At 41.1% G+C, this 10,937-nt stretch overlaps 1 protein-coding gene across 2 annotated transcripts in view; it reads left to right on the top strand.

Annotated features, from left to right (window-relative positions):
* Positions 1 to 8,101, top strand: part of CCDC43 (coiled-coil domain containing 43) — a gene marked incomplete at its 5' end in the record, with an annotated part of 16,324 nt that extends 8,223 nt beyond the window's left edge. The window contains 4 exon segments of one of the 2 annotated variants that reach the window (XM_014584817.2): positions 988 to 1,123; positions 3,590 to 3,648; positions 5,615 to 5,886; positions 7,381 to 8,101. In XM_014584817.2, the coding sequence (XP_014440303.1) occupies positions 988 to 1,123; positions 3,590 to 3,648; positions 5,615 to 5,802 (383 nt within the window). 2 annotated transcript variants of the gene reach the window in all.
* Positions 8,102 to 10,937: the final 2,836 nt, after the last annotated feature.

Below are 10,937 nucleotides of genomic sequence, written 5' to 3'. Positions count from 1 at the left end.
AGAGGTTTTTCACTATAGGGCGCGTGCGCTCGCCTGACAGACAGAGAGAGACATAGAGACAGAAAGCGAGAAATCACCCCCCAGGGAGGGATGGTCATGCCGCAATCCCTTCTCCTCCATTCTCCTCTCGGGATCTTGGGCACGCATGCACGCACACGTACCTGGTGTGAGTTTTAAGCCACCGGGTCTGGGACGCGAACCGCGGTCGACTATGTGGGAATCCAGCGACATAGCCATTACGCTAACTGCTGGTTCCCATTGCTTTCTCACTCTTTCTTTCCGTCTCTCTCTGGTCAGATTAAAATAAATGAATGAATAAATAAAATAAAATAAATAATTATATTAAAAAAATCTTAATCTAAGAATTTCATTTGGCATAGTTACAGACATCGAAAGGACCAGCTGAAGTTGATTCTAGATTCCTTCTTAGGTTTCTGGTGTTAGAGGGGAGAAAGTTACATGCTTGGAGACGTAATTTATGTGATTTTTGTGCAATTGTGCTTTTTGAAACTTTTTTTTAGGTGTTTGCCATAGGGCACATGCACTTGCTGGAGACAGGCAGAGCTAGAGAGAGGGATGGTAAGAAATCATCCCCCAGAGGGGATAGTCATGCTGCAATCCCCTCTCCTCCATTTTCCACTTAAGATTTTGAGTGTGATTCTCAAGCCATCAGGTCTGGGACTTGAAGGCAGTCGGCCATGTGGCAATCCAGTGCCTTTACCACTATGTCACCTTCTAGCACCTTAAACCATTTTTTTTTTAAAGCAGCAGAACTTCTGCATATAAGTAAAATCAGAGCTGCTCTGATTGAGGATGGATACAGGGCCTAAAGTGTGGCTTGTGTGGCCTTTCCTTACCTTTCTCATATGACTCGTAGGGCTCTAAGGAGTCAGCAGATGCCAGTGTCTTTAGTACGGTTCTTGGGGGCACTATGATTGTGAGTTTGTTTTCTCTCATCAACCTTGTCCTTCCCTTCCCTACTCCCAGATGAGGTGCAGGCCATTGCCACTCTAATAGAGAAGCAGGCACAGATTGTGGTGAAGCCCAGGATGGTGTCAGAAGAAGAAAAGCAGAGAAAAGCTGCCCTCCTAGCCCAGTATGCTGATGTGACAGATGAAGAGGAATATCCTTTCTGGAGTTACGGCACCATTTCAAGCCAGAAATGTTTGCTGGTTTGCAGTGATCTTTGGAAAGTTCTAGCCCCCACTCTAGTTTAATTTTCCCCTCTTAGAAAGGCAGTGCTTTAGGGCCCTTAGTGGATTTAAGGAATGATACCTGAATAATCGACACTGGACTTGCATTTTTCAACATGTAATTAGTATATTCTTGAAAATGTAAGTATAAAACAAATAATTTTTTTAAGAGAGATTTTTGTGGGGGACCAGCAGGTGGTATGGTAGTTAATGTGCTGGACACTCCCCACATGACCAACCACGGTTCAAGTCCTGGACCTGGTGGCTTGGTTTCTCACTTTCCCTTTCTATCTCTCTATCTCTGTCTCTCTCTGGTCAATTAGTCATTCTTTTTTTTTTAATTAAATATTTTATTTATTTATTATTATTATTATTTTCATATACATTTTGCCAGAGAAAGAGAGGAAGAGTGAGAAAGCAAGCCTCAGGTCTGGGACTTGAACCATGGTCAGCCATGTGGGAATTCTAGCGCCCTAACTACCATGTCACCTGCTGGTCCCAGTAAATAATTCTTTTTTAAAAAAAAGAGGTTGGCCAGCAGGTGGTGTGGTGGGTAAGGGTGCTGGATTCCCACCAGCCATGGTTCAAGTCCCAGACCTGGTGGCTTGCTTTCTTGCTTTCCCTTTCTCTCTGTCTCTGGTGGTAAAAAACAAACAAACAAACAAAAACCAAAGAAATGAACAATGAACAAATCATTCTTTTTTAAAAAATAAAAAAGATTTTTGCTATAGGGTATGTACACTTGCCAGAGAGACAGAAAGCCAAAAATCACCTACCAGGGAGGATGGCCATGCTACAACCCCTTCTCCTTCATTCTTCTCTCTGGATTTTAGGCATGCACACACATGCGCCCAGCGAGAGTTTTAAGCCACTGGGTCTGGGACTCAAACTGTGATTGACTACATGGAGTCCAGCAATGTAACCATTACACCATCTGTTGGTTCCTAAAACAAATAATACTTTAATGGACCATTTCTATTTTGCTTTAAAAAAATATAGCTGTGATTTCTAACGTTTGTGTGACACTTTTCCATAGTGTAGTATTATTATATTCTTTCCTAGTTAATAAGGAAACTGAGGCACTAAGAGATGAATGGGTGATCAGAGGTATTCATAAAATTAGTGACAAAGCCAGGACTAGAACCTAAAATATCCTGAGAATATTTTATTTATTTATTTCTCCCATGAAAGAGGGAGAGGGAGGAAGGGTCACTCCCAAAAGAGTCTTCATGTCATGAACCTTCCTTGAGGCTCAGCCACCCCAAGGTCATGGGCAGGCATGCCACCCGTGTACACATGAGGACCTTTGGACAAACCCAGAACCTTCCCTTTTGGGCTTAGCATTGTGGAGTGTTGTGTTGCCACTGTGGCTGACCTGAATCTTCTTTATGTCTCAGTGGCCATATAGTTAAAAGTAAGGCTAAACCCTAAGCAGCACCAGAATAAGTGGAATTTGAATGGGAAATGTGCAAAAAAGAAAATGTTATCAATAGGGACAGATTTAGTTCCCTGCAAATTAGAAATTTAGGAAATGCTTAGCTCACTGAGCCTATTTCAGTCAAGTCTGTGGAGCATTATGCCATAGATATCAGAAATGTCAGCTGTCTCATTGCTATAAGAATTTTTTTTCTTTTCAGAGTCAGTTTCTCTTCTAGTCTTCCCTTATAACTTTTCTTGCCAGGGTTGGCAGAACTATGGTTCTAGTTACAAAATCTTCATTCTTAGGCTAGGAAAGAAATTTTAAAGCAGCCTCCTGGAGGACTTGTGAAGACACAGACTGCTACAGCTTTATCCCCAGAGTTACAGCTTTTGTAGGTTTAGAGGGGCCCAAGAATATACATTTATTTATTTATTTTAAAAAGAATTATTTTATTTAATCTTATTTATTTTATTTACTTTAATGTGACCAAAGAGGGACAGAGTGAGAAAGAGTGAGAGAAAGAGGGAAAGTGAGAAAGCAAGCCATTGGGTACAGGACTCGAACTGCGGTTGACCATGTGGAAGTCCAGCGCCCTTAACCACCATGCTACTTGCTGGTCCCAAGAATACACATTTCTGACAAGTTCCCAAGGGTTCTGGGAACCACACTTTGAGAACCACTATTTTAGAGGGCGCCTCACCCTGGCTTCTAGATAATGTAGCAATCTACCCAGACAACTTGTTTCTTTAGCCTCTAAGAAGAGGATTGTACAGGATCTTAGAAAAGCTCTGAACAATCTTCCCTAAGTTAAAATTTCCAAAGATTTATCTTCTGGATTTAACGTCACATTCTTGATAGTATCCTCCCTTCCACTCAGGGTGATTTTCCTACCCATCAGTCTGTTGAATGTTTTCTAATGTCGGGTTGGGATGTGCCAATCTTTGTTTTCCATCTGACTTTCCTTAACATCACTCACTGAAGCAGATGAGAAGGATGATTCAGGTGCCACTACAATGAACATTGGTTCTGACAAGTGTATCCTTCTGTGTCCATGCCCATTTACTTCTCCACAGAATCCTCCTGAAGACCAGTTTTTAATTTGCTATCGTTGTTTAGAGCTCTCTGTCTCCAGGAACTCAAGTCATGCCAATATTGGAAGCCCCATTTCTAGGACAGTCCTAGATAATTGAGCAAGAGCTATTCCCGAAGAAAACAAGTTAAGAAGTACCATGAAATAATTAGCTTAGAGGAAGGACTTCTAAGGGAAAATAATTTTTTGGAAAGAGAATACTAACACCAAACAGTTAAGCTAAAAATATGAGCATACTGAAATATTTGTGCTAAGTGAGCTCCTTATCAGAATCACGTATGAGAAGCTTCCAAGAAAAGGTAGAGTTAGAAAGCCACCTTAAAGCTGGGAAATATGATGAATTATCAGAGATGGGGAGGTTATTTCAGGAAGACTTAAATTATTCTTTTTAAGATGTTTTTAGAGAGATTTTTTGCTATAGGGTGTGTGCGCTCGCCAGAAGGACAGAGGCAGAGAGGCAGAAAGCGAGAAATCACCCCCTACAGGGGATGGCCACACCACAATCCCTTCTCCATTCTCCTTTCGGGGTCTTGGGCACACACGCACACATGCCCGGTGTGAGTTTAAGCCACCGGGTCTGGGAATTGAACCACGGTCGGCTACATGGGAGTCCAGCAACATAGCCATTAGGCCAATTGCTGGTCCCAAGGGAGACTCAGATTATTCTAAAGCACTAAAGTAGAAAAATATATGTTTTAAGAGTAGAGAGGAACTTGTCTAGCATTAATAGGCTTTTTATTTTTTTGGAGAGGTTTTTCACTACAGGGCGTGTGTGCTTGCCAGAGAGACAGAGAGACAGTGAGAAATCACCCTTCAGGGGGGATGGCCATGCCACAATCCCTTCTCCTCCATTCTCCTCTCAGGATCTTGGGCATGTACGCACATGCGCCTGGTGTGAGTTTAAGCCACTGGGTCCAGGAATTGAACCGTGGTCGACTACATGGGAGTCCAGCAAACATAGTCATTACGCTAACTGCAAAATACTTAAAACAGTTTATTTGTTGTTCTTAATTTGATCAGAGAGAGAGAAAGGGAAAGTGAGAAAGCAAGCCACTAGGTCCAGGACTTGAACCATGGTTGGCCATGTGGGAGTCCAGCACCTTAATCACCATGCCACCTGCTGGCCCCACCAGGCCTTGTTTTTAAAATCATAAGAAATGAGAGAGAAGGTTTTTGGCGAGGTATTTTCTGTTGTAAACTTATTTTATATGTCTTATAAATTCAGTGTTTATGGTTATTAGGACATGGTTTTTATTTGTACTTTAGTAGTACAGGAGAAAAACAAAGTGATAAAGCTTAGTATAGTTGAAGATCTTATTAAACTCTTTCAAACATTTTAATGGTACAAAGTACATAAACATCTTGCTAGTTACACTAATATTCTGTCCACTAAAACTAGCCTAGAAAGTTCAGCTAGCAATATATTCTGTCATTGAATGATACAGTTATCCCAGAATGGCATTTTGATAAATGTTTTCAAATTCATATTTAGATAAATTATAATTTTATTCTGAGGGACATTTTAAAACTCTAGTAATAGTAACATTAGGATTTCCCATTAGACCAAAGATAAACAATAGGGTTTTTTTAAAGACTAGGAATAACGGGGCTGGCAAGTGGTGTGGTAGTCAAGGGCGCTGGATTCCCACATGGCCAACTGTGGTTCATGTCCCGGACCTGGGGGCTTGCTTTCTCACTTTACCTTTCTCTCTCTGTCCGGTCAAATTAAAAAATAATTATAATGAATGGAATTAAATAAATAAATAATTAAAAAAAAAAAAAAAGAAAACAAACAGGAATAAGTAGAGTGTGTTCACAATTCAGCACGTGCCAGGAGGATACCCAGAATGAGGAAAGAGCAGTAGTTGTGACTCGTATGACCTGAACCCTATTCCCTTAACTCATCTGTAGCTCTGTTCCGAAACACCAATGTGGAAGATGTCCTGAATGCCCGAAAACTGGAGCGAGACACGCTTCGGGATGAGTCCCAAAGGAAAAAGGAGCAGGACAAGCTACAGAGGGAGAGGGACAAACTAGCTAAACAGGAGCGCAAGGAAAAGGAAAAGAAAAGGACACAGAGAGGGGAGCGAAAGCGATAGCCTTGGACTACTTCTTTCCCTCTGTGAACTTGATCAAAGGGAGAATTATTTGTGCACACGTGTATTTAAGAGAAATGAGAGAACATATGTTTTAAGAGTAGAGAGGAACTTGTCTAGCATTAATAGGCTTTTTATTTTTTTGGAGAGGTTTTTCACTACAGGGCGTGTGTGCTTGCCAGAGAGACAGAGAGACAGTGAGAAATCACCCTTCAGGGGGGATGGCCATGCCACAATCCCTTCTCCTCCATTCTCCTCTCAGGATCTTGGGCATGTACGCACATGCGCCTGGTGTGAGTTTAAGCCACTGGGTCCAGGAATTGAACCGTGGTCGACTACATGGGAGTCCAGCAAACATAGTCATTACGCTAACTGCAAAATACTTAAAACAGTTTATTTGTTGTTCTTAATTTGATCAGAGAGAGAGAAAGGGAAAGTGAGAAAGCAAGCCACTAGGTCCAGGACTTGAACCATGGTTGGCCATGTGGGAGTCCAGCACCTTAATCACCATGCCACCTGCTGGCCCCACCAGGCCTTGTTTTTAAAATCATAAGAAATGAGAGAGAAGGTTTTTGGCGAGGTATTTTCTGTTGTAAACTTATTTTATATGTCTTATAAATTCAGTGTTTATGGTTATTAGGACATGGTTTTTATTTGTACTTTAGTAGTACAGGAGAAAAACAAAGTGATAAAGCTTAGTATAGTTGAAGATCTTATTAAACTCTTTCAAACATTTTAATGGTACAAAGTACATAAACATCTTGCTAGTTACACTAATATTCTGTCCACTAAAACTAGCCTAGAAAGTTCAGCTAGCAATATATTCTGTCATTGAATGATACAGTTATCCCAGAATGGCATTTTGATAAATGTTTTCAAATTCATATTTAGATAAATTATAATTTTATTCTGAGGGACATTTTAAAACTCTAGTAATAGTAACATTAGGATTTCCCATTAGACCAAAGATAAACAATAGGGTTTTTTTAAAGACTAGGAATAACGGGGCTGGCAAGTGGTGTGGTAGTCAAGGGCGCTGGATTCCCACATGGCCAACTGTGGTTCATGTCCCGGACCTGGGGGCTTGCTTTCTCACTTTACCTTCTCTGCTCTGTCCGGTCAAATTAAAAAATAATTATAATGAATGGAATTAAATAAATAAATAATTAAAAAAAAAAAAAAGAAAACAAACAGGAATAAGTAGAGTGTGTTCACAATTCAGCACGTGCCAGGAGGATACCCAGAATGAGGAAAGAGCAGTAGTTGTGACTCGTATGACCTGAACCCTATTCCCTTAACTCATCTGTAGCTCTGTTCCGAAACACCAATGTGGAAGATGTCCTGAATGCCCGAAAACTGGAGCGAGACACGCTTCGGGATGAGTCCCAAAGGAAAAAGGAGCAGGACAAGCTACAGAGGGAGAGGGACAAACTAGCTAAACAGGAGCGCAAGGAAAAGGAAAAGAAAAGGACACAGAGAGGGGAGCGAAAGCGATAGCCTTGGACTACTTCTTTCCCTCTGTGAACTTGATCAAAGGGAGAATTATTTGTGCACACGTGTATTTAAGAGAAATGAGAGAACATTGCAATATGGCTTTTCAAGGCATTTCCCCTTTTGTTTACATAGTTGAAGGAAAATCACAATCACTTCTAATTACAAAATATGCCATGTTTCAGTGGTGTGGGCAATCAGATTATTATAGTTGATGTCTGTACCAAAGATCTGGAATGGGGGCAACCTTTATATTTTAATACTGAAGTCCTGCATTCCTTTTGGCTACTTTAGAATCTTCCCTAACCTTGTATAAATAACAAGAGGATTCATAAGGCTGTTAAGGTTTTCATCCTGAAGGACCAGAAGCATGATCACTCCTTCCCCAAGATGAAACATGGAAGTACAAATTGCTTCTAGAGACAGTATTCCTCCCTAAATGTAGAATTGTTTTATGGCTGAAATAGAAAGTAATGAAGAGCTTTACCTGGACCCAGATTGTATCTTACATTAGCTGCAAACTAGGAAAATGGAAGATTATTTGGGATGTGTTCTAGATCTGAGATTTTTTGTTTGTTTGTTTCAGCCTATGGGAGGAAAAGAAGTATCCATAAGTAGAGATAGTTACATATTTTTCTTCCTGTAGGCTGTGACCATGTTTTAGGAAAGGTGTCAATATCACATGCAAGTATATCATGGTTTAGCTAGATTCACTTTTTTTATAATCATGAATTTTCTTGAGTGCTGGTAAAGATTTTAATCCTGATTGTTCCTATGAATTATGAACATTAGCACTTGGTAATTCCTGGTTTAGAGAAGCTGGAGGAATCCCCCCCCCTTTTTTTTGGAGAGTTTTTTGCTATAGGGCGCGTGCACTAACCAGAGAGAGAGAGAGACAGAGAGACAGAAAGTGAGAAATCACCCCCCGGGGGATAGCCATGCCACAATCCCTTCTCCATTCTCCTCTTGGGATCTTAAACTCATGCATGCACATGTGCCCAGTGTGAGTTTAAGCCACTGGGTCCAGGACTCAAACCGCTGCAGTCAACTACATGGGAGTCCAGCGACATAGCCATTATGCTAGCTGCTGGTCCCAGAAATCGCCCTTTTAAGGAAGAAACACTGGAACGCTCTACTAACACAAAGATATTTAAGCATGTACACAGTAGGTGCTCAACAAAGTTTATTCAGTGAGTGAATGGAAAATTGCTTGGGAGAGTCAAAGTGAGCAAGAACTCTCCATTTCTACTTGTCACAAGCTTCATTCAGTTGTGAATAAGCCCTTGACTTGACTTCAGGCAAGAAGCCTCAGATCAATATCTCTAAGTCAGAAAGCAAGTATTTGATACCAGGAGTCAGCCAACTACCACCTGCAGACCAGGCTCAGTCAGTTTTTGTGTGGTGTAAACTAAAAATGGTTTTTACATGTCTAGACCACTCGGCCATCCTGACACCTGGTTTTTATATGTCTAGAGGGTTATAAAAGATGACAGAGACCATATGTGGCCTGTAAAACTTGAAATATCTGACCTTTTAGAGAAAAAGTTTGCCAACCTGTTTTATACCATGAACTATGAAATTAACAGTTTTGCCTTTTGTGCAAAAGGTTAAAAAAGAAAAATCATGGTTAAGGAAAAGGAGATGTGTTACCTCTTCATATACTCCTCTAACCGTGAAATTGCAAAAATAAAACAACCACCTTTTAAAAAAATAAACTTTATTTAATCACTATCTTTTGACTTATTCTGACTCCTTGTAGCTATTCATGAAAATGAATTCTCTGTGGACAATTACTTAAGAGTGTGTGAGTGTGTGTGTGTGTTTTAAGTTTCTTATTGGGCGTGCACTCACCAGAGAGAAAGTGAGAAATCACCCCCAGTGAGGATGGCCACGTTGCAATCCCTTCATTCTCTTGGGATTCTGGGCACATACTCCCAGTGTGTTTTTTGGGCCTCAAACAGCACAGGTAGCCATGTGGGTTCCAGCCACCTTAACTGCCATGCTGGCCCTCAATTATGTTAATTTATATTTTATACTATTTATTTAACTTTATTATTTATTGTAATTTGACCAGAGAGGAACAGAGTGAGAGAGGGGGAGGGGGAGAGGAAAAGTGAGAAAGCAAGCCGCCAGGTCTGGGACTTGAACCATGGTTGGCCCTGTGGGAGTCTAGTGCCCTTAACCACGCCACCTGCCAGCCCCTTATGCTTTGTTTTGATTAGACACGTAATGTATATTCTACTAGTGGAATCTCTTAGAATACATACATTTTCTGTTTTTTCTTTTCTGTGAAGAAATGATTAGATCAGAAAGATTAACCTTGCTTTTTAGAAGCGCAGTGATTGGCTGTGAATTCCTTTGGAGCATAAGTCCTTTATGTGGTGGTAGTAATAGATTGCAACTATGGATACAATATAGTATAGTCTATTTTTAATTGAGTAACCCTTTATCTTGGTATTTTTGTTTGTTCTCTGCTTAGGTTTTTTTTTTTTTTTTTTTTTAGAGAGGTTTTTGCGTGCGGTCGCCAGACAGACAGAGAGAGACATAGAGACAGAAAGCGAGAAATCACCCCCCAGGGGGGATGGTCACGCCGCAATCCCCTCTCCTCCATTCTCCTCTCGGGATCTTGGGCACGCACGCACATGCGCCCGGCGTGAGTTGTTTTAGCCACCGGGTCCGGGACACGAACCTCGGTCGACTACGTGGGAGTCCAGCGACATAGCCATTACGCTAACTGCTGGTTCCCTGTTCTCTGCTTAGTTTTAAAGATACAAGTTAAATCCATGGATCACTGAAGAGTACTTGTTTCAATTTGTTAGCAGTTTATCCTTTCTTGTGGTATTTTATGTGAAACTAATGCTTAAACAGAAAAAGATCCGCACATTAGGCTTTGAGTACAGTTATCTAACTCTGGTGCTATTAATTTTTTTAATAATTATTTAATTTTTATTTATTCATTCATTTATTTAAATTTGACCAGAGAGAGAGGGAAAGTGAAAGGGCAAGCCACCAGGTCTGGAACTTGAACCCTGGTTAGTCCTGTGGGAGTGTCCAGAGCCTTAACCACCATGCCACCTGCTGGTGCCAGTTATTAAATTCTTTACCTCTTAAATATTCAGTGTTTATTTTGCTATGGGGGCGTGCGCTTGCCAGAGACACAAGATGGAGACAGACAGACAGTGAGAAATCATCCTGCAGGGGAGGGGCACACCACAATCCCTTCTCTATTCTCCTCTTGGGGTTTTGGGTATGCATGCACACATGCCTGGTGTTTCAAGCTGCCAGGTCCAATATCAAACTGCTGTCAACTACTTGGGAGTCCAACGATGCAGCCATTATGCCATCTGCTGGTCTCTAAATGTTCAGTGTTTTAAAGAGCAGGTTTTGTTTTTTATTTCTTCCACATGAAAAACAGGCACCAGATGGGGCCAGCAGATGGCGTAATAGTTATGTCATTGGACTCCCACGTGGTTGACTGTGGTTTGAGTCTTGGACCTGGTGCATGTGCATGTGTGCCCAAGTTCCTGAGAGGAGAATGGAGAAGGGATTGCAGGATGGCCATCCTAGGGGCGATTTCTCACTTTCTGTCTCTGTCTTTCTGGTGAGTGCACACACCCTATAGCAAAAACCTCTCAAAAAAAAAAAAA

Source organism: Tupaia chinensis, unplaced genomic scaffold, assembly GCF_000334495.1.
Source record: "Tupaia chinensis unplaced genomic scaffold, TupChi_1.0 Scaffold148004_1, whole genome shotgun sequence".
Classification (NCBI taxonomy): Eukaryota; Metazoa; Chordata; class Mammalia; order Scandentia; family Tupaiidae; genus Tupaia; species Tupaia belangeri.
The sequence above is the reverse complement of the archived record's forward strand: the minus strand, read 5'-3'. Positions and strand labels throughout refer to the sequence as shown.